Below are 27,763 nucleotides of genomic sequence, written 5' to 3' on the forward strand. Positions count from 1 at the left end.
AAGTTTTTTTGTAATTAAGACCATTTAAATTCTCTATTTTTTCACATCTAGCCTCCAATCACTTCCTTTTGGTCTTTTCCTTTCTCCAAGAACGGGAAAGCCACAGTGGGGTGACTGACTGGGTGAGTGGTCGTAGCCACCTAATTCTCCAATCATCCCGGCTGTTTTCTTTTTCTCGCTTAAAATCAAAATCAACACCAACCAATGCTCCCCACCCCTGTCCTTCCCCAGTGTTTCCCACCGGCCTGCACTCATCTCAGGATCCTCCTCAGGCACATCCATGCCAGCAGCGTATATGCCAAGGGAGGCTCGCCCCTCTACTTCCTTCTTGTCCCTTCGCAGAAACGCATATGAATCCAGTTCTTAACGGCTCTTCCTCCCACAAAATTCTGTTTCCTCCTCTTCCCAGACACATTCCTGCACCCCGCTTTCCCTCTGGGTCTCCATCTCACATATACCAGCCCATCTTTGTATGCCATGATGTCCCCCTCAAGACCCATTCCAGTTTCCACCATCAGGATTCCCCCTCGGAGACACCCTGCCCCCTCCCTTATCTTCAGCGCCTCCCCCCGACCCCGTGACCCACAAATTACCCCCCTCCCCACGATTTCCCCAGACTCAACGTCTTAGGCTTCTCAGGTTCCATCTTCCGCCCGCCCCTTGGCAGATAGCACCCATCTTGCTCGCCTTCAGGAGTTACCTCTCCCCTGCTGTCTCCACACCTGTTTACTGCCTGTCCCCCGGAGCACCCTGTAGGCCCCTCTCCCTTCCCCAGGGTTCTCTCACATTTATCCAGAGCAAAGCGTCTGTGGTTCCCGGGCCCAGAGGCCCACTTCTCTGAAAAAACCCCCCGGACCGCCCTTGGTCAGGAACGCTCACACCGCGCAGTCGCAGTTTCAATTAATCTGTAATTCCCGCGCTTTCCTTTTGCCACGGAAACCGGCCGCTGCGCCTAGCGAGAGCCTCTCAGAACGCGAGAACGAAACACGTTACGGAAGGGCGGAACAGAAAGAGCTGAGCCTCTCGGGGTTCCTGATTGGTCACCCATTCTTTCCCTGCGTTACGTAATTAGAAAGAGACGGGAGAGAACGAATTCTGCTCGAGTTTTCTAACAGGCGCCTGACCCCTTACCTCTACGCTTCCAGGTGCGGCTTATTATGTCACAGTGATTGCTGTACTAGGGTCGGAATCGCTACCTGAGGCCCGAATATGAGCGCAAGATAGTGCCTAAAAGAATCGAAGGAAGAGGGCCCATTCCCTCACCCTTTCCGTCGCAATGGAAGTCTCCAGTTTTGGTAAATAAAAGGGCTGTGGGAGGAAAACTACGATTTCCAGCATGCATTGCGGATCGAAAGGCCTTGGCCACAGCGTCCCTTGGAAACTGTAGTCTTATGGAGAGGAACTTCCGACACTGGAAGCGGGCACGAGTCTCGCGACAGCCCAGTTGACAAATTGAAGAGCTCCGCCCGCTTATGCACGTCAACAGATATGGATTGGAGTGTTATGTTTTAGTATCTTGAGAGCGGATAATAGGCTAAAGAACCTACAAATCCTAGGAAGACTACAATTCCCATCCATCCCCGCGAGTCTCCGGCAAGTCGTCCTCTAAGGTCGGTGACCTAACTAAGGGCCGGCGCAGCTTTTACCTGGGAAGGGGAAATCGGCCCACGGCTGCGCACTCGTAGTTCCGCCCCTTTGCCCCAGTGTTTGTTGTTGTTGTGAGGTTCTGGCTGCTCCTGACCCGCCTCCGCCAACTCATCTTCGACCAATCAGTGGGGTGGTAGTTTTGAGGGACAAGTGGTAGGAACCAATCATCTTGTCGGAAACTCAGAGACGCAGGGGACTAGGCCCTGTCTCTCTCCGCCATGTTAGATTCACCCCGCAGGGATAGCCCGAGAGCTGGCTGCGGACGGTTCTTGCACTGGCCTCGGGCAGGCGCCCCCCGGGGGCGGGAAGCTGGTAAGGAAGCAGTTGCGGTTACCTAGGGGTGGTGTCACGTCGCACTGAGAGGGCTTGGGGAAGTTCAAGGGAGGAAACCTGCAAAGAAGAGGGGCGACTTTTTCCGTGTCTGGGGCCAGCCGATCTTTTCAGTGACCGGATGGGAGAGCAGTTCGTGTTCCGAGGGGCCAAGGGGGCGGATACCACCGGAGGGATGGCGGGTCCGTGGCTTAGAACGCCTGGCTTCTGCTGAAGGACGCCGAGACTCCCCAGCACAAAGAGGGCCTAGGCAAAGAAAACGAGAGAGAGTCTTCAGGGGTTGGTGATACTGTCTTGGGGACATGGAGTGCCAGGAAAAGTTAAGTGGAAGACTAGGATGAAGTTTCCAAGGAAAAAAAAAATGACACTACCCACACAGCCTCCTACTCCCCCTCATCCCACTTTTGGGGAACCTCATAAGGAAGTCTCCTTGGTCAGGGACCTCTGGTATTGGAAAGACACCGTTTTTCCTTCTTATCGAACACGCAGCTTTCAGATCACACATTTTAACTCCAGGATAGCTTGTACAGGCCTCCGGTGGAGACAGTAATGAAAGCTCAGGTTCCCAGGTCAGATTCATTAAAGGGATTTTTGATATCCTGGAAAAATCGACATAGAGGAAAAGCTGATCTATGCCAAGCAAAGATGAGCCAGTGGCATGAACTTAATATAATGCCAGTTAATGAAAGCTGAAGGCCGAGGCCCCAGCTACCTGACTTTACTAACTACAGGGACAGAGAGTACTAACGATAGCTTTGGTATTTCCACAAGTTCAAGACTAATGCTCTTGCTAAAAGAATTTTCACATATAAGGCAAACCGAAATAGGCAGCTCTTTATGAAGACCTGGATATGGTCCAGCTAAACTAGAATCTCCCACTTCCTGTTTTCTCCTTGCCAGCCAACTAGTTGGATGAGCTCCAGAGTATCTAAACTAATTTCCAACTGTGTAATTTGAGAAAAGATTAGTTTCCTTTTGGACTTTAAAAAGTGTGGAAGTGTGTTTCTCAGAAGTTGAAAAGTGAGAATGTGTTTTAGAATATCCACTTTTGGCTGAGTGAATCAGTCACCTAATCTCCCTGATTTTTTGCCCAAGATTCTGGGGAGTTGCCAGGAGTTCTGTCCAAATTTTAAGGACCCCAAGAATTGCATTCCATATGAATGAAATACTAGATGTCAGCAGGATTGGTGCTAGAAACTATTTTGGTGGTGAACTTGGCTCTAGGTAGAGAAAAAGGATGGAAAATGTTGGAGGATGATTGTCTTTGGATTAAAAAAAAAAATCCCTGATCCTCAGAGAGTTCAAGATCGTTTTTAATGACAGTTGTATTGTTTCACAGGGCAGTTCCTTGCACTGTGGAACACAGGACTATTTCAGGCCCTGATTTATTATGATAATAACTTTTATATTTGAGTACCGTTTTCAAAGAAATAGCATACACATTTTTACTTGATCCTTGTGATAACATTGTGAGGTTAGCAAAGCAGAGGTCTTAGACCTATTTTACAGATTAAGGAACTGAAGCTTGGAGGTTAAAAGACTTGCTCACACTTACTAGCACATGGCTAGTAGCACATGGCTAGTAGCACATGGCTAGTAATGTGCCAGAGCTGTGTCTGGAACCCAGCTCTTCTAAACCCCTGTGATCCCTCCCCTCATTACACTGTAAACTCCTGAGACTTAATCTTGTTCCTCTCCAATGTCCTGTGCCTGGAGCAGAACCTGGCTCTTTGTAGATGCTTAGTCAAGATTTATTGATGAATATGTTTTTTAGAAAACATATAAACATGTAAAAAAGCTGGCCTTTTTCATTACAACTTACATTTAGATTTAAACAAACTATTTTTTCATAAAGTCAAAAAAAACCAATCTAACAACTCATAAGTAATCAATCCTTAAAATTCTTACCTTTTAGAGGTAAATATTCAATTATTTTGTGGATGAAATGAGTTTGGTTAAAACAGTTGACTACAGTCAATCCATATTGGGGGGAAGGAAGGGTATAGATGAAATGAGGGTAGCTTTGAGTTGATCATTGTAGTTAGATGTTCACTACTCTCCACTTTTATGTATGTTTGAAATTCTCCATAAAAGAAAAAAAGTAGCCTACAAAAAAAACAAAACACATGAACTTCGATGAAGGTTGTTGAATGCTACCCCTGTATAGTTTCTTGGCGAGTGGTTCAGCCTCTAACTTGTTGTTAAATGGATCTAATAGAGAACTTTGGTTGCTCAATTTAGGAAAGGGCTGCTTTTCCAAGAAAAATATAGACCATCACTTTCAGGCTTTAGAAATGTAAATTCCCCAAGGGTAGAGACCTACGCTTACTCATCTTGGTAACCTACTAGTAAATATGTAACAGTAGGTATCTGTTTAATTAAGCAATCATTATAAAGTTCATAAAATCCTAAAGGATTTTACAAATGTTAGATGATTTCTGTGAATGTGGCCAAAATTTACATTCTCTCTGCAAACATATGGCAGTGAGATTTGTTTTAAGCCACCCACTAGACTGTAAATAGCAGAAGAGCAGGGACATTATCTTCACACCCACTGCTGTGTCCTCCTAGCCTAGCCTGTATTAGGTCCTCACAAGTATTTGTTGAATGAATGTTTATGCAGTTTATAGAACTCTTTCTAATGTGTTTTCTCTCTCTCACCCATCCTCTCTTCTCTAGCCCCACAGCATGGAACCACAGGTTACTCTAAATGTGACTTTTAAAAATGAAACTCAAAGCTTTCTAGTTTCTGATCCAGAAAATACAACTTGGGCTGATGTGGAAGCTATGGTGAGTGTTATTTTGTTTTGTTTCTCCATCCTTTAAGCATAAATATTTTTTCCAGAGGTAGCTATTTTTAGCTGTGTCATATTTACCATTTCTGGGCCTTTTGGAAAATTATTTTTGACAGGGGCTTGGGATTCATATAGGAGATGTGCCCTGGTAGAGGAAACAAACAAATTCTTTCTGAGGCGTTTAGAAAGGAAAGGTAAATTTATTTTTTTAAGTGAGATAGGACTTAGAAATCCTGTTTATTTTAGAAACGGCCTGAGGAATGAATTGGTGTGGACTCCACCCTAACGAGGCCTGAGGTGAATGTTCTCTTGCTTGAGAGCAGATAGGTTACTGTGGGTTTTGAACCACCAAGGATATAATTTGTGTTTTGCAAGAGCTGATCGATTGCTTTTATTGCTAGGTCAGAGGATGAATATCTCAAAGTTGAGCAGGAAAAACTCGCACGGGTGTTCAGATAGCAGCTCATCTATCACTTTCGTTGTTGTTAGTGCTTTTCCTCTTCTTGGTTTGCCCTTTGTACTCTTCTGTTTTTGTTTGATTTGCAGTAGTGAATGTTTTACTTCCTGTGTAACTGTGTTTGTCTAATGAAACTCTTTGGTAAAAACCTAGTTTTACCTGGTTGGTAAAAACCTACTTTTCTCTGGTTATGTGTTATGGTAACCAAAAAGGAAAAGAAATGGTGGAGAGACCTCAAAAGATGATCTGATCTCATCCTCTGTCTTCCAGGAAAAATATTTCCTTTATACTACCCTGGACAGATGGTTATCCAGAAAGTTGGAGCTTGTTTGTCAAATGATCTGAAAATCAAACACAGCTATCTTTTTTTTCCTAGTAGTTAAATGAACTGACAGCTTGCCTTTTTTCTTTATTGTAAACTTTAAATTATAAAAGTGTAATACCTGCCCATTATAAGAAGTGAAACAATCCAAACATATATAAAGAAAATGTTAATATCCCTCCACTCCCCATACCCTCCACCCGCTATTCTGGCCTCTTTGGGGGTAACCAGTGTTAACAGCCCTGTGTGTACTTCCCACGTTTTCCATGTTCATACAGTTATCATACCATACTATGAACATTATTCTACAACTTGCTTTTTAAAAACAAAACAAAAAAAAAAAAACAGGAGAAAAACAAGTAGTGGTTTACTAACATGCATACCTCCTGTATACATGAGTGATACCCAGGAAAACTGAGTAACTCCACAGCTTGCTTTTTTTAACCCAGCCTGTATTATAGACACAGTTCTCAATGAATAGACAAGGATCCAAGCTGCTGGTGGTGTTACACAACAATTTAACCATCCCTTACTGAAAGATTGTTTCTAGGGTTTTTTGTGGTTTTTTTTCAATTGAGATATAGTTGACATATAACATTATATTAGTTTCAGGTATACAATGTAATGATTCTATGTTTTTGTGTATTGCAAAATGATCACCACAGTAAGTCTAGTTAATATTCATTACCACACACAGTTACATTTTTTTTTCCTTGGTATGACATCTTTTAAGATCTATTCTCTTAGCAACTTTCAAATATACAATATAGTACATATTATTAACTGTAGTCACTGTGCTGTACATTACATCCCCAGGACTTTATTTTATAACTGGAAGTGTGTACCTTTGACCACCTTTACCCATTTTATCCACCTCCCATTCCCTGCCTCTGGCAACCACCAATGTGTTCTCTGTATCTATGAGTTGATGAGTTGTTTATTTGTATTTAATATTCCACATATAAGTGAGATTATATGGTAGTTTTCTGTCTGATTTATTTCAGTTAGCATAATGCCTCAATTTCCAAAAGGTTGGGTTTTTTTTTTCCTTTTACCACTATAAAATAAACTACAGGAGATTCCTCTTTGTATATATAACGTATACACTGTTCTATAGGTTAAAGTTTCCCAAAGTGAAATTAATGGGTCACCAAGCATGTGACTTTAAATTTTCATAGATACTACTGCATGCTTTGCAGAACAGTGGTAGGACCCCACAGAAGCACATGACAGTGCCCTGGATCTTTATCCGCATTGGATGTCTTTGTTTTTGTTTTTGGCCGCAATGCGTGGCTTGCGGGATCTTAGTTCCCCAACCAGGGATTGAACCTGGGCCCTCGGCAGTGAAAGCCCAGAGTCCTAACCACTGGACTGCCAGGGAATTCCTCAACATTGCATGTTACAGCTTTAAAAATTGTGTTGCCATTCTGCTGAGATGACATCTCATTGCTTTAATTTAGGTTGTTCTGACTACCATTAAGGTTAAACATCTTTTCATGTATTTGTTAGGCATATCTGATTTTTTCTGTGAAATTTCTGTAGATTTTGGCCCACTTTTACCAGTTAAGATCTTATGATTAGCAGTTGCTTTTTGTGTATTGCAGATATTAACCCTTTGTCTCTCGTGATTTGCAAATATTTTTCCCAGTCTATTGCTTGTCTTTTGACTTTGTTTTTTTTTTAACCATGTAAAATGTTTAATTTTTATGTAGTGAAATATGTCAGTCCTTTATTTTATGACTTCTAGGGTTCTATTACAACCTGCCTTTTTGATAACTTGATCATATAGTGTGTACATTTCATTTGCAGGTAAAAGTTTCATTTGATTTGAACACTATTCAAATAAAATACCTGGATGAGGAAAATGAAGAGGTAAAGTATATTATGGTACCCATGACCAGGTATCCAGAATAGGGATCTTATTTCTCAAGAGGGATGTGGAGCTCAAAAAGTTCAGAATAGTGTTTATCTCATTTGTGTAGGAGTTTAAACATATTTGATAACTGCATGTTCTAAGCTGATTTGTGCCATCTGAGATGGAGTTGAGAAATAGGGAAGCGACATTGAAGAAGAAAATCTGAGAGATAACTTTTAAAACTATATAGTGATCTTATGTTCAACTATATCACAAGCTGCTATTTAGTTTCTAATAATAAAAATAATAATGACAAACCCTTATTGAGTGGTTACAATGCGTCAGACTAACAACAGTACTATTATCATTATCTCTGTTTTACGCATGAGAAAACTGAGGCACCGAGAGTTTAAGTAACTTGCACAAAGGCACAAAAGCTTGGAAATAGCAGAGTAGGGTACTACTCATACCCTCTGATATACATACTTTATACCCTCTGGCTCCAGAGCCCAGGCTCCTAGCCACTATATTATGCTGCTTCTTAACTACCTGAAACAAAGGAGGATATAATAGTTAAGCAGTAAAATTACTTAATTATTCACATTTAGTTCAGATACTGGAAAAGCTGAATGCCTGACCTGAGGTTTTGTATCTGTCCTGTGAGGCTGGATATGCTGAATTGCTCAGTTGATGAGAGGTTTATAATTCACTGTTGCTTTTTTTCCTTTTACAGGTATCCATCAACAGTCAAGGTGAGTCCCTAAGAGAACCTATTCAGCTTTATTTAAAAGCCTTAATCTGATCATAGGCATTGGCATTTCCATTTCCATTCAAATCTTGTTGCAGTATTTATTTTAGAGTAGAATTTGGTATGCAATAAATGCACTCACTTACCCATAGGCATTAGTTACATAGGAGAGCTTTATTTTATAAGTTTTTTGTGTATAGGTTGGTGCCTTGATTGGACCCAAAGGACAGCTTTAATGAGAGGTTCTCTTATATTTAAGATGCTAATGTTTTGAAAAACATGTTTCCCAATTCAACATATTTAACTTGTTTTCCTGGTATTGCTTTTGTCCTTGACTTGGTATATATATTAAAGGCAAGTTATAAATAAGATGGTTGGTTTTTGAGAGCATGGGGTGCATTTTCCCACAGGAGCAATGTTATATTTGAAGATTAGGTTCCCAGGCTAGCCCCCAGAACCTAATTTTAACCAGCTGAAATGATAGTATTGACACCTTTAACTTTAACTTCCTTGAGTCCTGAGCTTCACTAAGCCTAGGGTGAGGGAGCTGGATTGAGTTTTTGTAACTGGAAGACTCTAGTAGCAGAGAGAGGGATTTAAGGGGGAGAACTAATTTGCAGGTAGCTTCTATTTATGATGGGATAAGAAGGGAATTTGTCAGCAAAAAGGTAGTAGCTGTTCATAAATAAGGACTGTAAGCTAAGAATTCTTAAAAGTAAGAATTGTCCGTGCTTAATAGAATCTTTTGGGCTGGTAAAAAAAATCACAGTATGTATATTTTTGTCCTTCTAGGAGAATATGAAGAAGCACTTAAGGTAATGATCATTTCATCTTATTTTCAAATAACTTTTTAAATGTTTATGGACTAAAACTTGAGCCTGAATTCCATTAGCCATGTGGAGAAACTAATGACTATAAACACAGCAAAACCCATTTTTAGGGAGACTGTGATGAGTTCAGCATACCATGCAGCAAAAGGTACCTCCTAATATAAAGATTCTTTCCAGTATCATTGCATCTCATTGCTGGTCTTGATGCCACTGTACTGGCATTTCAAAATTGAAAGAACTCTCTGAAATGATGCTTTCTGGTTCACATTTTTTATCTCCTTCCTTCACCTTGTTCCCTGTCAAATGTTACACTATAATGTGGAAGAATTTAAGGTATAAACCATCCATTTACAATCTCTTGTATGTCAGTGATGAATTAGAGTATTCCTCAAGGTCACTTATTTAAGGTGTGCTAAGCTGACCTTTCACTGACTATCCTTTTTGAACTTCTAATCCAGGCTGAGCCATTTTCCATAATCACTTTTTGTCTAGGGAGGGAAAGGCAAGATTTTTTTTTAAATCAGGAGCTGGATTTACCCTTCCTGGTTTTTGATCAGAGTTGCTATTCTGAATGCCACTTGTTTCAAAAGTTTAGCCAATGTCTTCTTGGTTTTTACGCAGAAATCCTCATTTACCATCCAGTCTCTTGGTTTTAGGCATTCAGGCCCTTTCCTGGTTTCTCTTAGTTGAAATACCCGTCTCTGTTAGTAATTTTTCATGCTTCGTAATTTCCCTCTGCAGGACTTGGGATGAGTGTGTATATATAAATATATATAATACTGACTTAAAAATCAGATTCTGCAAAGTACATTTTTTTTAATCTGTGCCAAAAATGTGTTTTCAGAGAAAATCTTATTTTCATACTCAGACTTTGTATTGTCACTCATTTGTATAAGTGCGCTTCGTTACAGCACGGGCCCTGCCCCCACCATTTGGAAGTGTCACACACACACACAAAAAGCCTGTACAAAAGACTGGCTTCTCTTCTTCCTGTGACCTTGACCTCTCCCACAACTTCCTAACACTTACTAATTTATGAAACTTTTTCTCAGCACAGTTTTGTTTTGCATGTCCATTGGATTACAAACTTTATTAAAAAATATAGAACAACAACAAAAAGAAATTTCCCTCTGCCCCAGTTTTCACGTGATCTTCCTAGTTCCTCTTTGCTTTTTTTTTTTTTAATTTATCTATTTTATTTACTTATTTTTGGCTGCGTTGGGTCTTCGTTGCTGCACATGGTGTTTCTCTAGTTGCTATGAGCAGGGGCTACTGTTCGTTGTGGTGCATGGGCTTCTCATTGCAGTGGCTTCTGAATTCTGAATTCCATTAGCTGTGTTGCGGAGCACGGGCTCTAGGCACTCGGGCTTCTGTAGTTGTGACTCACGGGCTCTAGAGCACAGGCTCAGTAGTTGTGGCGCATGGGCTTAGTTGCTCCTCAGCATGTGGGATCTTCCTGGATCAGGACTCGAACCCATGTCCCCTGCATTGGCAGGCGGATTCTTAACCACTGTGCCACCGGGGAAGCCCTTCCTCTTTGCTTTTAAGCTGTTCTAACATGATGTCTCCCAACATCCCTTTACTCTTCTCCAATCTTCTGGCTTTTCTTTTTCCATGTTCAGAAGCTATAGTAGTTTCATTAAAAAAGTCATTTAAAAACTTCAGAATTCTTCTACCTTTCTCACAGCCACTATTAGTTTACCTATTCTGTCAGAAATCTTGGATCTCAGCAGTCTAGAGTTTATATAAGCCTGTCTTGCCCTAGGAAGCAAGACTTTTTCTACATACATTTTTTTCTATAGTAACATATAATACTTAAAATTCCATGTTTATATTTTGACACAGTTTGTTGTAGTTGTTTCTTGAGCAATTTTTTCCACAGACTCTACCAAATATTTTAGAAAAAGCTTCTTGGTTTGTGGTCTAGAGTAGGAGTTGGCAAACTATAGCTGGGAAGCTGGCCATATATGTATGTGTGTATATATATATATTTAAAATTTTTTGTAAACATTGTATTTCATCTGAATTTAATATGATACAAAAGTATTATGTGCTTGAACCTGTCACTCAAATAGAAGGTTCTTTCAGTTCTCCAGGCCAACCTTCCTTTAGAGGCAAATAAGAAATCACCTCACACCTGTCAGAATGGCTATCATCAGAAACACCACAAATAACAAATGTTGGCGAGGATGTGGAGAAAAAGGAACACTTTTACACTGTTGGTGGGAATGTAAATCGGGGTGGCCACTGTGGAAAACAGTATGGAGGTTCCTCAAGAAACTAAAAATAGAGCTACCATACGACCCAGCAACTCCACTCCAGAGTATATATCCAAAGAAAACAAAAACATTAATTTGAGAAGATATTTGTACCCCAGTGTTCATAGCAGCATTATTTACAATAACCAAGATATGGAAGCATCCCAAGTGTCCATCAACAGATGAATGGGTAAGGAAGATGTGTGTGCGCACGCACGTGCGTGTGCACGCGCGCGCGCGCACACACACACACACACACACACACACACTGGAATACTACTCAGCCATAAAAAAGAATGAACTTTTTCCATTTGCAACAACATGGATGTAACTTAGAGAAATAGGTCAGGGAGAAAGAGACAAGTATTGTATGTTATCACTTATATGTGGAATCTAAAAAGTAAAACAGGGACATCCCTGCTGGTCCAGTGGCTAAGACTGCACTCGCAATGCAGGGGGCCCAGGTTCGATCCCTGGTTAGGGAACAGATCCCACACGATGCAACTAAGACCTGGCTCAGCCAAATAAATAAACAAATATTTTTAATAAATAAAATAAACTAGTGAATATAACAAGAAGAAACAGACTGATAGATACAGAAAAGAAACTAGTGGTTACCAGTGGGGAGGGACAAGAAGGGTAGGGGATTTAGAGGTGCAAACTATTATATATAAAATAAATAAGCTATAAAGATATATTTTACAGCATGGGGAATTTAGCCAATATTTTATAATTAAGAAAGGAAGAGAAATCACATTATGTAGAGTATATATAGATAATTTGCTTTTACAAAAACAAAATATTTGGACATTTTATATTCAGTATAGCTTAGCAATCCAGTTTCTCTTGACAAATTTAGTTAACTGTTAGGAGGTATAGTACATATTCAAGAGAACTTAATAGCCCGCAGATATTTTAACCCTTAAGGATGACATGTCTGATTTAATTTTGTTTTTGTTTTTAAAGAAGGTACTGGTGGGAATTCCCTGGTGGTCTAGTGGTTAGGACTCTGAGCTTTCACTGCTGAGGTCATGGGTTCTGTATCTGGTTGGAGAACTAAAATCTCGCAAGTCACGTGGTGTGGCCAAAAAACAAAAAGGAGATAATACTGGCCCTTTTTGGTAGAGGCTTTGAGCTGCTTCTCTCTCTTTTTTCCTCCTAATTCTTGTTCTTTAACAGCATGCTTAGCTTGTACCTGTTCACATTCTTCCTGTGCTGTTTGATTTGATGTTTTCTTTTTCTTTTTCTTTGGAATAGCAAGAGAATTTACTCTTATGCTACATTGTTCTTCTGGCCGAGGCTGCTCAAAGCTACCGTGTTCTTCAGACAAAGTCTGGTCAATACTGTATTGCTCTTCTGGCAAAGGTTGATCTACGTATTCTTCTTACAAAGGCTGGTCAACTTGTTCTTCTGATAAGGACTGGTCAACTTTTCTAGGTGGCTTCCTGAGTCTTTCCTCTACAACTAAGTAGAGGTGCTTCAGATGATCAGGATATAAATCTGTGAATTGTGATTCCTGTGAGGTTTGAGCCTTCATTTCCTGTCGTAGCAATTTCTTATAATTTTTCTGACTTTTTAGTTTTCTTCAAAATGTAAAGCCTTCCCTCACGAACTTTCCCCACGAAGGCCTACGGATGGTTGATGGTTAGGTTGCCATGTGCTCTGTTTCACATTCTTATTTCTGAATCCTGCCAACAGCTCCTTTGTTACGTGTCCCAAAAATCCCTGTCTGCCACCTTGCTGCCAGCATCACCCTGGCCACATTTTTTTTTTTTTTTTTTTTTTTGCGGTACGCGGGCCTCTCACTGTTGTGGCCTCTCCCGTTGCAGAACACAGGCTCTGGACGCGCAGGCTCAGCGGCCATGGCTCACGGTCCCAGCCGCTCCGTGGCATGTGGGATCCTCCCGGACCAGGGCACGAACCCGCGTCCACTGCGCCACCAGGGAAGCCCCATCCTGGCCACATTTTTATAAATAAAGTTTTATTAGAACACAGTCATGCCCATTCATCATGTATTGTCTGTGGCTACTTTTGTGCCACAATGGCAGAGTTGAGTAGTTGTGATAGAAACTGAATGGCCTGCAAGCCTAAAATATTTATTATGTGGCCCTTTAAGAAAGTTTCCTGGGTACTTTATTGGTGGTCTGGTGGTTAAGACTTTACCTTCCAATGCAGTGGGTGTGGGTTTGATCCCTGGTCAGGGAGCTAAGATCCCATATGCCTCACAGCCAAAACACCAAAACATTAAAAAAATAGAAGCAATATTGTAACAAATTCAATAAAGACTTTAAAAAAAAACACTAAAAGTTTGCTGAACAACAAGGATGTACTGTATAGCACAGGGAGCTATATTCAGTGTCCTGTAATAACCTATAATGGACAAGAATCTGGAAAAGAATATATATATGTGTGTATATAAATAACTGAATCACTTTGCTGTGTACCTGAATCATTGTAAATCAACTATACTTCAATTAAAAAAAGAAAGTTTGCTGATCCCTGACCTAAGATAATAGCTTTCAGACTTTTTGGACGTGGAATGCTGTTTTTAAGTGGAATCTTAAGAAGTCTAATGTGTGAAAATAGATAAAGGAAGAACAAATCTTGTCACTGGGTAACAAGTGGGAGGAGCTAGAACCCCACGGACTTGACCCCCTAATCTCTTCTTGGACGCTGGAGTAACTTCATGGAATCTCAAATGCTCCTTGAAGTAGAGTTTTCAAAATAGGATATTTAAGAAGATGCTCTTCAAAAAGAGGTGACCACTTAAGCATGCTTTCCAAAATACTATTCTGAGTGGGAAGGTAGACGCTTAACTTTGGACATAGCTTTAAGTTTCCTGGGTCTAGAATTGACTTTTGAAAAGTTGAAATTAGAATCCATAAGTGGAGTCCTACGTAAAAACCAGTTAATAGATGGTAACTAGACAAACTGGTGATTATTTCACAATGTATATTTGACATTTTCAAATGTCAAATCATTATGTTGTAACCTGAAACTAATATATGTCAATTACACTTAAATTTAAAAAGTTAAACAGAAAAGTAGTAACCCAATTAATGAAAACATCTCACCTAATGAAGAGCTACACTAAAACCCTTTTGTTTTTAACAAAACCATTCCTAGTTAACATTCTTGGCCAAGAAACAGCAGACTGTTAACATATTTATTATTTGATTTAATAAAAGAAGCATGAATCTGATATTTTCCAGCATATTTTACCACACCTCTTCTGTTTAGGTGTCTTTGAAATTTTATTTAGGAAAGGAGAATCACACAATATTGTTTTTAATTTCATAACGTATGCTCTCAGATGGCAGTTAAGCAGGGAAACCAACTGCAGATGCAAGTCCATGAAGGCTATCGTGTTGTCTACGAAGCCCCACCCCCAGTTGGAGCAGAAAAACGACCAGTTGCAAGGACAGGGAAGAAGCCACTTGCACATTATTCTTCACTGGTGAGAGTCTTGGGATCAGACATGAAGACCCCGGAGGAGCCTGCAGCACAGGTACAAAGGGAATGGACCTGTCTCTATGATTTTTCTAACCTATGTTTCATTGTCTCTAGTTTAAGATTTGAGCTGTTCATCAAAGATTTGGGAGTTGTTTTGACTGTCTCCGTCTGACTTTTTGAAACTAGTAACAGTGGTTACTTCTGGAGAGGAGCATGAATAGTTTGACATAAAGACTTCGGTTTTTCCTATACTCTTTCATGCTCATTTTTTTTGACCATATATTTATATTATTTGGCAACAGAAACCTCAAAGTAATACATTTCAGGAGATTTACTTTAAACAGAAAAAGAAAAAAACTATCTCTGATTGTGTTTACTTGCAGCAGTTTCCACCTGCTCCACGTGACGCAGACCAGCCTCAAGACAAGCCCCCAGACTGGTTCACAAGCTACCTAGAGACAGTGAGTGTTCTTTCTGGCTTGGGTTCTAATGGCACTGTTGGAACGGGTGGAATGTGGAAGAAACAGAAAGCTAAATCCAGATGGCTGCTGCCTCTGGTACAGGTGAATGAAGAGTAGTAGCTAATAATATCCAAACTAGAGTAGTTCCAGTCAAGAAAGTTCCTAGCTTTTGCAATAATGTACTAGAAAAAGGGGGGAGTTTAATTCTAAGGATGTAAGGGAAAGGGACAAATTTCTGTGCTTGAGAAGGAAGAGTTAGAAATTTACTCATCAATGGATTTTTTGGTATTTTATTTGAACCAGTTTAGCTATGGAAGGAATAGACCTTTTTTGCTTTGTTTCTGTCCCTTCATTTAGTAGCTATTATCTGTTTATTATGCTCTTATGTTATACCAGAGGTGGTGAGGTTTCAGGTCTATTTGATATTTTCATGCCTTTTTCCAGTCTTGGAACTGAGGGGTTTTTTCCCCCATCTTCTCTGTATTCTAGTTCAGAGAGCAAGTGGTTAAAGAAACGGTTGAGAAGCTTGAACAGAAATTACGTGAGAAGCTTATCCTCCAGAATCCATCCTTGGGTTCCTGTCCTTCAGAAGTCTCAATGCCTATTTCAGAGGAAGCACTGTTTTTGCCAGAAAACCAGTTCAACTGGCATATTGCTTGCAGCAGCTGCCAAAGGAGGATCGTCGGTGTGCGCTACCAGTGCAGGTAAAGCAGTAACTGGGCAGTGAATAGCTCTTAGTAGAACTTACAGCAGGCGGGCCTTCTAGCATTCTGGGAGGTACCCTCTGAGCACCATCCATAGCAGCTCTGGATTGGAAACAAGCTACTCTTCACCCACAAGATAAAATAACTATTTGAAGGGTATTCAGATTGTGGTGTTCATATATACTTTCGAATTAAAAGAGCCAAAATTAAGTTCCCCAAAACAACATTGGATCCCCAAGGATTATCTCCGTATTCCAAATGCTTTCATATCTCGTTTTCTCCCATAGATTGTCCTTTGAAATAGGTACAGGTGAAGTGTTACTATCCTCATTTTATTCATGAGGATTGAGACATGGCATGGATGGGTGATGTGCTCAGGTTCCCACCTAGCTGGTAATAGAGCAGATAAGGAAGTCCGGGTCCCTATCGCCCAACCTCAGGTACTTCCCACTGTTCCTTTCTTTTCCTCATAGCCTCTGCCCATCCTACAATATCTGTGAAGATTGTGAATCGGGGCCATATGCCCATGACTCCAACCATGTCCTGCTGAAGTTGCGGAGACCTGTTGTGGGTTCCTCTGAACCCTTCTCTCACTCGAGGTTCTCTACTCCTCGTCTTCCTGCTGCTCTGGAACAGGCCAGGTAAAACCATATGTGCATGGGATGCTTGTTCTCTGTTTGGTTTCTTGGTTTTGGTGACAGGGTGTGAGTCACAAAACTACAAATAGTCTCCTGGGAATTCCCTGGCAGTCCAGTGGTTAGAACTCCACGCTTCCACAGCAGGGGGCACGGGTTCGATCCCTGGTCGAGCAACTAAGGCCCCACATGCCGCATGGCACAGCCAAAAACAAAACAATAAAAGCACATAGTCTCCTTAGTTCCCACTCCTTTCCAGTTGATGTGCAATGACGGGGATAATTATCCTCCAAAGCTAATGAGATGGAAATGAGAACTACAGAAAGAAATTAAGAAGCTAACCTAGAAGCTGACGCTGATGGAGACCACAAGTGGCTCAAAATAGCTTCAAGATTTTTTAAATATTTATTCATTTATTTATTTAGGCTGCACCGGGTCTTAGTTGTGGCACTCAGGATCTTCATTGTGGCGTGGGGGATTTTTTTTTTTTTTTTTGCAGCATGCATGCACAACCAGGGATTGAACCCGAGCCCCTGCATAGGGAGCGCAGAGTCTTACCCACTGGACCACCAGGGAAGTTCCTGAATAGCTTCAAGATTTGTTTGTGAGATTTGTTTTTTAAGACTGTGTTTTTTATCTCACAGGCTCCAGAAACAGGTTGACAAGAACTTTCTTAAAGCAGAAAAGCAAAGGTTGCGAGCTGAGAAGAAACAGCGTAAAGCAGAGGTCAAGGAACTTAAAAAGCAGCTTAAACTCCACAGGAAGATTCATCTGTGGAATTCGATCCATGGGCTCCAGAGCCCCAAGTCTCCTTTGGGCCGACCCGAGAGCCTGCTGCAGTCTAACACCCCAATGTAAGCCCAGGGCCAGGGCGGGAGCCAGGACTTTAGGTCCAGCCCTCTAAACTGGAACTTAAGCCAACTTCTGTCTTATTTATTGGTAACCCATAACACCCAAACCCTTAAAACTTCCCGTTTTCCGATCCTAGTGTTCTTAAAGGGTGGTTTGGTAGTTATCTTTGACACTTGCTTTGTTGCCTTCTTCAGAAAAACAGAAACCAGTAAGGTTCAGAAACTGGCTGGTGTGACCTCTCTTCACTGGAGGCAGTCTGGATTTGAAGCAAAAGAAGCAAATATTTTAAGAGCCCAACTCTTTAGTTAATTTATGGTCCCTTTTAGTTATCCTCACCATAGTTTTTTAGCTTAGGAGTCAGGTCCCCTTGGGTTTTTTTTTTGTTTTTTGAGGTTGTTTTTTGGGGTTGTTTTTGGCGTGCGGGATCTTAGTTCCCCAACCAGGGTTTGAACCCGCGCCCCCTGCAGTGCAAGCACGGAGTCCTAACCACTGGACTGCCAGGGGATTCCCATTGTTAGTATTATTTTTAAGGCAAATGCATTGGTACATCCTCCAGGGTCACTGTCTGTGTCTCAGACCACAGTATTGGGTATTCAGAAGACATCACACCCAGCAGCAAGTGACTAAATATTTGAATTTCTGTTCAGGCTCCCTTTGCAGCCCTGTGCCTCAGTTATGCCAACCCTCAGTGCAGCATTTGTGGATGAGAATTTGCCTGATGGGACTCACCTCCAGCCAGGAACCAAGTTTATCAAACACTGGAGGATGAAAAATACAGGAAATGTAAAGTGGAGTACAGACACAAAGGTATTTTTCCCCACAAAACGTGAAGATGAAGTGATTTGAGGTGGCAGTGTGTTTAACTGACAGGCTTTCTTTCTCTTGTCACTATTCTTTTCAGCTCAAGTTCATGTGGGGAAATCTGACTTTGGCTTCTACAGAAAAGAAGGATGTTTTGGTTCCCTGCCTAAAGGCCGGCCATGTGGGAGTTGTGTCTGTGGAGTTCATTGCCCCAACCCTGGAGGGAACATACACTTCCCACTGGCGTCTTTCTCACAAAGGCCAGCAGTTTGGGCCTCGGGTCTGGTGCAGTATCATAGTGGATCCTTTCCCCTACACAGAGAGCTCTGATAACATTGAAAAGAGCATGATCAGCTCAAGCAAAGGTGCTGATCTCACCTGCCAGCAAGAGGTGAGCATTGGAAGGGTGACTAAAACCAAAAGAGCCCACTCACAGCTGGTGGTTCTTCAGAAGTCTGGAGAAGCCAGCTTCTCCCCTCCTTCGAACACATCGTGTGCTTATATTGGGCCTAGTCCTCAGGGGCTCTGTTTGCATGTCCTTCGCATCTTGGTGCAGGCGTCCCTCAGTGCTTTCGTATCTCTCTGTAGTGATGTGTGGCTAGCCTCTGTGCTGCACGAGGGAAAGCAGAGCTGCCTGGCCTGTGGGCCTGCTGAGCTGATGCCTTTGCTGCTTAACAGTCATCTCTCCTGTATATCCCTTGTGTATGTTTCCTAAATACTAATGAAGTCTTACCCTGGTTGTTACTTGGTGCACAGTTTTTTCAGGCAGCTTCCCTGTTTACTACTTAAATTTAGTTACCCAGTGTTAATGTCCTGGTTTCGACTGTTGTTTTTATGGTTAATCTAAGCTATTGTCATTAGGGGAAGCTGGGTGAAGGGGGTAATTAGTAAACTCTCTATACTGTTCTTGTAACTTTTCTATAAGTCTAAAATTATAACAAAACAAAAAGTTTTAATACATGTAGTGCTTTTGTTTTTAGGGAGGCAGCCGTCAGCTTGCCTTTTGAGTTCTGTTGAGGGCCTAAAATGTGTCCCAATGGTTTATCTCCATAGGAAGCTCTTCTTCCGGCTAAAGAAGAAACTCCACCTGGTGAAACAACTGAGCAGGCAGAAGGGACAGGAACCTGCATCCCACAGAAGGCCAAAAATGCTGCCAGCGAGAGGGAGCTCTACATCCCATCTGTGGACCTTCTGACTGCCCAGGTGGAAGACTGAGCACTTTGAGGGGCGAGGGACAGAAAGCCCTGGGGAAAGAGTTCTGAACTTGTTGAAGAAAAGGCGGTAGAGCCATAGGTGGTGCTCAGGAAGTTGGAGATACGCCCACTCTGATCTAGTCAGATGCACTGAATGGCAAAATCATCACCAGTGGGAGCAGGCTTCTAAACTAAATGTTTCGTCTTTGAATTGGGAACTTACCTTGTGCTTCCCACCACTTCCCTCTAGTTGCCTCTTCTTTTCTGCCTAACTGGTTCACCTTCACCCCCACTGCATTTGCTCTCTTTCCTGCCATTTGGTTATTTGAATGCCTACTTCCCATTTAACTCTTCTTGTTTTCACTTGACTGATGTGAGGCATGAATTTGAACAGAGTTGAATCTGGGATGATACAGAACTCAATGGCCTGCAGGACCCATCAAGACAAAACATGGCTCTAGCGTGTGCTGCGAGTAGTCTAACCTTGTGCCTTTTTTTTTCAGGACCTGCTGTCCTTTGAGCTGTTGGATATAAATATTGTCCAAGAGTTGGAGAGAGTGCCCCACAACACCCCTGTGGGTAAGAATGTCACTCGGTCCACCTTGCTTATTTTATTAACAGGCCCCAAAATACTGCAGCCCTGACTCTGGTAGTTAGTATTTTATTCTGAGGAAATAGTTGGCAAGGATTTCTCCCACAATGTGATATTAAAACTGCACCCATTGGTTCATTTTCCTTCCTCTCCCTGTTGTCAGAGGCAACAATACCAGTTTGTGCAAAGTTTCCCCACCATAAAGGGACCCTCTTCTCCATTTTTCTCTGGATATTTGTGTCCCTTTGTTCTTTTGCATTCATGGCTCTGTGTCTTGGCCATGGTCTCCCAAAGCCAAACAACCGTTTATGATCCTTCCTGCATTGATGGATCTGTCTGAGATACTTGTGTGCCTAATGGTCTGGAGAAATTCTTTAGAACGCCTTGAAGTGTACCTGGGTTTATTTTAGCCATGCAGGAGGCAAAAAGCCTATGAGCTGCTGTTTCTGGACACTGACTGTTGATGATGTGAAGCTTTTTCATGGCTGATGGTTCTCCTGTCTTCATTCTCCAGATATGACTCCCTGCATGTCTCCTCTGCCACATGACAGTCCTTTAATAGAGAAGCCAGGCTTGGGGCAGATACAGGAAGAGAGTGAAGGGGCGGGATTTAAAGAACTTCCTGGTAAGGGGTTAAATATTTGTAAAGTATTTGCATCCTCCCCTTCCACACCACACCCTGTTGTTACACATACCCCCTACTAATCTTACCTTGCTGTGTGAGCGGGTTTTCTGTAGGATCTCATTTTTTGAAGTCTCCTCACCTGCACATGGCACCAATAGCAGCTATTCTGTGGCATCGCATCAGCATGGGTACATGACTAGAGAAAGATCTTCAACACTTTAAACGCTAATTGCAGACAAAGTTCATGTCTTTTTCAGATTCCACAGTGTCAGTAAAGAAGAGGGCTGAGAACATTTCTTCAGTGGAGGAAGCAGAAGATGACCTGAGTGGGACCCAGTTCGTGTGTGAGACTGTAATCCGATCCCTTACCTTGGATGCTGCCCCGGATCACAAACCACCTTGCAGACAGAAGTCCACGCACAGTGAGCGTCCCTGAATTCCCCACCCACCCACCCCCCAAAACTGAGGTGACGCCTGACTTGTGATTGCCAGACCTGAGCAGATAGAAGTGCTCTTCTTTACTGAGAGTAGTGGAGATAGCGGGATCTTTGTTAGAATTCGGATCATGGTTGTTTCTTTGGGCTCTACATATGCTACCTGACCATTTTATTTATAGCATCAGGAGCAAAGCAGCTACCATAACTCATTTCTGTACTTCTTCAGGGGCAGAATTTCAGTTGCACACCACAGAGGAGCAGCAGCCGGTTGTGCTGCCTGGATTCTGCAGCAAGGAGTCTTCTTGTAAGTTGACAGAGCCCCTCAGCAGAGACCCCCACTGGCAGCTGAGTTGTCTCCTTTCTCCAAGGGCAGCAGTCAGGAAATAGTGGGCAGAAACAGGAGCACCAGACTAAGTTTCTCACGGTTAAATTCTGCTGTAATAAATTTCTTTGTGGCAGAAATTTTTAGATGTCAGATAGGTAGAACCACTGTCATGTATTTCAAGTACTATCCAAAAACTCAAATTCTACTCCATCAAAATAATGTGAAAAAATGTCTTGTGTTTATTATAGTGAAATTTGACCTATACCTTTAAGCATGATTTATCTCACTTTTTCATTTATGTATCTATATTTAAACTGTATATTTTTTAAAATATATGTATTTCCTCACACATACTTGTGTACAAATGCATAACAAAAAAGTCTGGAAGGACTTACGCCAAAATGTTCACAGTAGTTATCTCTGTTAAGGCTATAGGTACTTTTTTATTTCCTTTTTTTTTTGTCATCCATGTTTGCCAATTTTCTATCATGACTACTCATTACTTCACAAAGAAGAGAAGGAAAGTAGTCATACAGTCCTGAAGTATTTACCACCAAACATTTTCTCTTCTTATAGCACTGTTAGCTAGTATATCAGTTTTGATTTGAACCCGTCTCAGTATGTTAACCATCACGTGAAGAGGAAAAGGGATGAGGCCTCCTTGTTTTAAGATTCATAGTGTTCTCAGAAGCCTCGATGTTTCTGCCAATGTTGTTTTTGTGAACTTTGGTTCTATGTGGCTTTGCGTAGGTTTAGAATATGGCCATGACCATGGTTTCAGCAGCCCTTCCCTCTGGTTTGTCCCTGTCCTCTGGGTTTCATAATTATAGCTCATGACCTACAAGGCTTGGTGGGGTAAGGGTAGCACAGGGGCTGCTTTTAGCTTATACCTTAAAATTGGCTGCTTTCATCCTTTAGTGAAATTTGCCCCACCCGAAGAGGGACCACTTGGAGACGAGAGGGAAGAGATTGTCCGTATTGTTGAAGAAGAAGCTGTCATGGAGGAGGAGGAGGAGGATGAGCTCAGAGATGAAGTTCAGAGTCAGTCCTCTGCTTCTTCGGAGGATTACATCATCATCCTGCCTGAGTGCTTTGACACCAGCCGCCCCCTGGGGGACTCCATGTACAGCTCTGCCCTCTCACAGCCAGGCCTGGAGCGAGGGGCTGAAGGCGAGCCTGGGGTTGAGGCTGGGCAGGAACCAGTCGAGGCTGGGGAGAGACCCCCTGGAGGGGAGAACCAGCCACAGGGGCACAGCATCAATGATATCCTTATGACCTCACAGACTCTGGACACAGTGCCCCTGACCCCAGAGGTGGTAGGGCCTTCGCCACGGCTGCCCAGGTACCATCCACACCCCGCTCTGCTGGGCTGTTCTCCAGAGGTGGAATAAAGAGAGAGGACTCAACCTGATCTCAAAACCTGTTTCTTTGTCAGCAAGGGAAGAGTCTATTTCCCATAGTAAAGTCTGATGAATAAAAGTTGTACTTCCCAGTATTTGTGTATTCTGGATTTAAAGAAATACTTGTTTCAGTTAACCTTAATTATCTGAGTATAATCTATCTACTTATGTTTTGATCATTGAGAGCCAGTTTTTAAACACAAACATCCCTGGACCTTCCTCCCTGTTCTGTTGACTCATGGGCAAAGGCAGCAAAAACTCTTTCTCATACTAATCCAAACAAAGTAGAATAAGAAGTTTAATCTGTTATGGAAACAAATATACTACAAAACCCAGATAGAAGTTACTGTTTTTCTCTACTGGTTCTGTCTGTATCACTGCTCTCTCACAGTATGGAAAATGGTGGAGGCTTGACTATAATTTAAAGCATTCTCCCAGGGAGCTAGATATTTTCTTTTATCAGCACCACTTGATACAGGGGGAAGTGACCAGACTGAAGCCAGTCTTTCTAGCTTGACTGTGGCTGAAGAGGAAAACCAGAAGAAGAATGAGCCCTTCTCACCTGATCCCTAAATTCAGACATGTGATCTGGATCAGAAATGTGAAGCCTCTGTAGAGAATTTGGCACTGCTGTGCTCTGTTTACTGTTTCTCCACCATTACTGTAGGCGCCTTTTCAACTTACTTTCAATATTGTGTCTTTCTGAAAGGAGTCCTCCGTATGCACAGCATCATGGTTCCCCAGGAGTGGATTTACCAGTTACCGTACCAGAAGTTTTTTCAGTCCCTGATCAGAGCAGAGGAGGTAATGACCAGCCTGAGCTTTCTCTTTTTCTGTGCTCCTTTCTAATGGAACCAGGTATAAATAGGCACTCTATCTTTGTGACTCTTGGCAGTTTTTAGAAACTTGCCCTATGACTTTTTCTGTGCTCCTGCCTCATACTCTTTTGTTCTATCTTCTAGCTTAATATTTATTAAACGAGATCCCATAGAGGTTGGCATTGTGCTGTAGTGGAAAGAACACAGGCTTTGGGGCCAGACTAGTCTAGGCTCCAGCCTCAGCTCCACCTTTCTTCACCGTGTGACCTTGCAATGGTTCAGCAGGGTTCTAAGACCTGAAGGTCTGTTTCCTTACCTACAAAATAAAGAGACTAGCACTTTGAAGTTGTGAGTAGACCCTCAAAGTCGCTTTCCTCTCGTCCTCAAAAAACAAAACCTGAAAGTACTTAAGAACTAATAAACTATTGTGATAGAATTATAGAATTAATTTTTCTGATTCACTAAACAGTCACCTTGCATTGCATTGTGGACAGTTTTCTTTAACATTTACTTAAACCACCTGCAAAATTTCTCAAATATTTAAAAAGAAAGAAAAAGAGACTTTAATCGTTGCAATCAGATTGCCACCTGCCTCAAAACTAGCCTTGCTGTGATTAGGAAACACCAGGGGGTTATGGGTGCTGTATCTAACCAACAGCTCTTTTGCTTTTAGAGCTCAGAGGCTCATCAGGACTTGTAAACAGCAGACAGAAGAGCTCTGACCACTCAAGGTAACGGGGGCTTCCTTGTGCAGCCCCTCCTTCAGAAGCAGAGGGATATCCTAGTATTTCCTCCGCTTAAACGAGCCTCTCAGAGCATGTGCCACCTGCCGAGAGCGAGGAGAGCCATCATTCCTTCCTGTTCTTATTTCCTCCTAAAGCTTGCGAGCAGCACTGAGCAGAGGACTCATGTTGTTGTTTAATAAGAGTGTTCACATTCCAGACCAGGAGGAAGTTCCCTCAGATTCACCTCCTGCTTAGTACCAGAGAAGAAGGCAGGAAGGCCCAGCCCGCTGTGCATCCTTGTAACTTTTTCGTAGACACACCTGCCTCTCTGCTCCCAGTCATCTCAGAGCAGTGTCACGGTGGGCTCCTCCCTACGTAGAGCGTTCAGAAAATCACATTTCCTTTGGGAGGTGTTTCCTCTGGGATGATAACTGAGCATGCAGACTGCCAGGTCCTCAGTGTGCCGCTGAGCACATGAATTTCCAGCCGGGGCTGAAAGCTGGCATGCTAACCAGAGTGAGGTGCTTTCTGCAGCGCCCTGCCCATGTCTTGCAGCAAGCAGTAAGAGCTGGGCCCTGCATCGAGCCCAGATCTGTAGCTATAAAACTGATAGGAAAATAGGCCCATTCTCCTTTTACGTCTGACTTTTTTCTCGGGGAAATCTCATTTTCTTCCCAGGATTAGAGCCCAGGTATCCGTAGGAAGATAACGATTCACGTTTCTTTAGGGAGACAAATTGGCTTTCCCCGCAGGCACCACCACGGGAGCAGCATTGCTGGAGGGCTGGTGAAGGGGGCTTTGTCTGTTGCCGCCTCTGCATACAAGGCCTTGTTTGCTGGACCACCAGTCACTGCACAGGTCAGTGTATGTTTTATTTTCCTGAACCGAATCCAAGTCACCAGTGAAAACAGGGGCGTCTGCCCGGGTTGGAGAGAGTAGCATGGCATCGTAGCGAGCGTGGGCTTTAAGTTTAATCTTTAACACGCAGCTCTGCCACTTTCCAGCTGTATGACTTTGGCTAAGTCACTTGAGGGAGGAAAGAAAAAAGACCTCACGTTGGTTGCGGACCTACTGTGTGGGGGTCACTCTCCCAGGTGCCAGCACTACGAGGTGAATCAGACACCAGTTCCTGCCCAGAGACAGTGGGAGATAAGCAAACGGACATTTATCTGTGAAACTTTTGAAAATTGCAAAGCACTGTAGAATGTAAAGACTCTTCCCATTCAATTAAGGAAAAAAGAAAAACGTTTATTGTGCAGTGTCAGATACTGTGCGGGTGTTCTCAGACCAGTGGAACACCTCAGCCTGGTGTCGGCCCCACGGCGGGGCCAGGGAAGGCGTCCTGGCAGATGACGCCCGAGCTCAGTCCTAAAGGACAGAATGAGTGTGTAGCAGGAGAGAGGGTTAGAGAGGGCACTGTAGACAGAGTAGCCAGTGCAGAGACTTGGAGATGGGACCCTGGAAGGTGAATTTGCACCAAGAAGAGAAAAGACCAGTGATGTAGGTGGGATGCTGTGTTAAGTGATTTTGGCTTTTGTTTTTAAGACCCCGTGGGAGGGACTTCCCTGGTGGTCCAGTGGTTAAGACTTGCGCTGGCCATACTTTCTTCCAGTTTCCCATGCTTTCTCCCAATTACCATCTCCTCTCTTGCTCCTTCTTGACCCATCGTCATGATTACCTTTAACTTCACGGGGTTTCCAGAGTTCGTTAGCATCTTTTCCTTCATCTAGTTCTAAAGACAGTTCGCCAGTCACCTGGCTCAGAGTGCAGACGTACCTAATCCAAAGCAGGGCCTTCCCAGTCCTTCCTTATCCCCTCAGAAGACCCATTAGTATTGGGTGGACAGGAGTGCCGTAGCCCGGCACCTGATTACCTAGTATTTTGAATAAAATCTGGAAGATGAGCATGCCTTAACAAGAGAAACACAAATTATACAAAAAACGTTGTTCCGCTTTTCTTGACTCTACACAGCCAATAGTTTCCGAAGATCAGACAGCAGCCCTGATGTCCCATCTCTTTGAAATGGGATTCTGTGACAGGCAGCTAAACCTAAGGCTGCTGAAGAAACACAATTACAACATCCTGCAGGTTGTGACAGAACTCCTTCAGATCAACAACGACGACTGGTACAGCCACCGCTACTGAGGAGTGACCTCGTATTCAATAACTTTGCCTGCTGCTCAGAGACGATCTTTATTCTGTCTTGGGGGTGTGGGGTGGAGGCCCTTGCTTATTTTTTAATCTGATGAATCTACATAGAGCCCATCATTGAACTGTCAAGACAATACCTGCCTTGCGGTATTTTCTGGAGCACATGAAAGGCCGGAACTTAAACCTTCCCTTTAGACGTTAGATGAATTGTAGGAAGAGCATTTTTCACTTGATCTGGATAAAACGCTTCTCCGTTTTAGTGCACTGAAAAGTGCAACTTAAACTCCCTATGGAACCCTTTTTCTTCCTGCTTGTACTGAAGTTGAGTATTTTTCTTTGCTTAATTGTGGATGTTTTCAATGAGGATATCTGTTCATTGTCAGCTTATAAAAGAAATTAACCTTGGACGTTGTTTTCAAGAATTACTCTCATAATTTTTCTAACCTATCCCAAGCTTCATAGCTGTGTGGTGTTAAAATAACACCCAGGGCGCGCACGATAGGAGTTTTGTTCCTCTTCCCTTCTCAAGGAGAAAGTCGTTCCCCTGCAAGTCTTAGTACCGGGCACTGTTGTTTTTCAAAAGACCCCCAGTGATGCGTGTAGAGTACATCCACCTCCCGGTCTCTGCACTTCTGAGAGGAGCGGGGAGTGTGCGCATTAACCCAGCAGCACCTGTTGAGCAGTGTCTGTTGTAGCAATTTTGCATACATTTTATTTTATTTAAGGGAAAGAATTTAGGTAGTGTGAAATATTTTGCTAATGCTACAAAGAAGGAAAGAAACTCTTCTATTAAAGGGAAAAGTAAATTTAACAGTTACCCTTTTTCTTTATGTCGGGGGGCAGGCCTTTACAGTAGAGTGGGCGGGGGTGTATAGGAACATGAGAAAAGTGAAAGGCAGGCTCCTGTGTGAATCATGTCAGTGAAGTTCAGGGGTGGGCAAATGAGTGGGTGTGAGGCTTAGGCCATCCTGATGGCCTCCTGAATGTTTGCAATCTGTTCAGGAGAACCTAGAACAAGAAAAAGAGGCTGGTGTTTTGCAAGACTTGGATGGGAGCAAAGTCACTGAAAAAGTTTTGGTTTAACCCCAGGGTACGCGAGCGGGAAGGAGCTCGCTTACAGGCTCCTGGTCCTCGCTCTGCTTTACAGAAGGGAGTCTTGGGTACAGCTGGTAAAGAGGTGTGACAAAGAACACTACAGATTTTAGTCATAAACATTACTTGCAGAAAAAGAAGACTCTGACCCCCAGCCTGAAGGGGGAAGGATAGTAAAATAGTATTACTTAACCTGGTTTGGTATTATAATGAATGGTGATTTAAATTAGTCATTGGCCATAATGATGTTTATTTAC

The 27,763-nt window shown here is 42.5% G+C and overlaps 1 protein-coding gene across 6 annotated transcripts; it reads left to right on the plus strand.

Moving 5' to 3' along the window:
* Nucleotides 1-1,872: 1,872 nt before the first annotated feature.
* Nucleotides 1,873-27,035, plus strand: NBR1 (NBR1 autophagy cargo receptor). 6 transcript variants are annotated; one of them, XM_060136042.1, is made up of 22 exons: nucleotides 1,944-1,959; nucleotides 4,657-4,767; nucleotides 7,361-7,423; nucleotides 8,140-8,158; nucleotides 8,947-8,969; nucleotides 14,556-14,750; nucleotides 15,079-15,156; nucleotides 15,646-15,860; nucleotides 16,334-16,501; nucleotides 17,140-17,349; nucleotides 17,995-18,154; nucleotides 18,249-18,539; nucleotides 19,202-19,351; nucleotides 19,845-19,920; nucleotides 20,448-20,558; nucleotides 20,816-20,980; nucleotides 21,222-21,299; nucleotides 22,239-22,662; nucleotides 23,430-23,524; nucleotides 24,212-24,269; nucleotides 25,016-25,121; nucleotides 26,235-27,035. In XM_060136042.1, the coding sequence occupies exons 2-22, from the start codon at nucleotides 4,666-4,668 to the stop codon at nucleotides 26,406-26,408; spliced, it is 2,961 nt and encodes a 986-aa protein (XP_059992025.1). In that variant the 5' UTR covers nucleotides 1,944-1,959; nucleotides 4,657-4,665; the 3' UTR covers nucleotides 26,409-27,035. The 6 variants fall into 6 exon arrangements, with proteins under 6 accessions (XP_059992019.1, XP_059992020.1, XP_059992022.1 ...); XM_060136036.1 differs by lacking the exons at nucleotides 7,361-7,423; nucleotides 8,140-8,158; nucleotides 8,947-8,969 and having other exon boundaries at nucleotides 1,873-1,959; XM_060136037.1 differs by lacking the exons at nucleotides 7,361-7,423; nucleotides 8,140-8,158; nucleotides 8,947-8,969 and having other exon boundaries at nucleotides 1,873-1,959; nucleotides 15,082-15,156.
* The last annotated feature ends 728 nt before the right edge of the window (nucleotides 27,036-27,763 follow it).

Source organism: Lagenorhynchus albirostris, chromosome 20 (assembly GCF_949774975.1).
Source record: "Lagenorhynchus albirostris chromosome 20, mLagAlb1.1, whole genome shotgun sequence".
NCBI lineage: Eukaryota > Metazoa > Chordata > Mammalia > Artiodactyla > Delphinidae > Lagenorhynchus > Lagenorhynchus albirostris.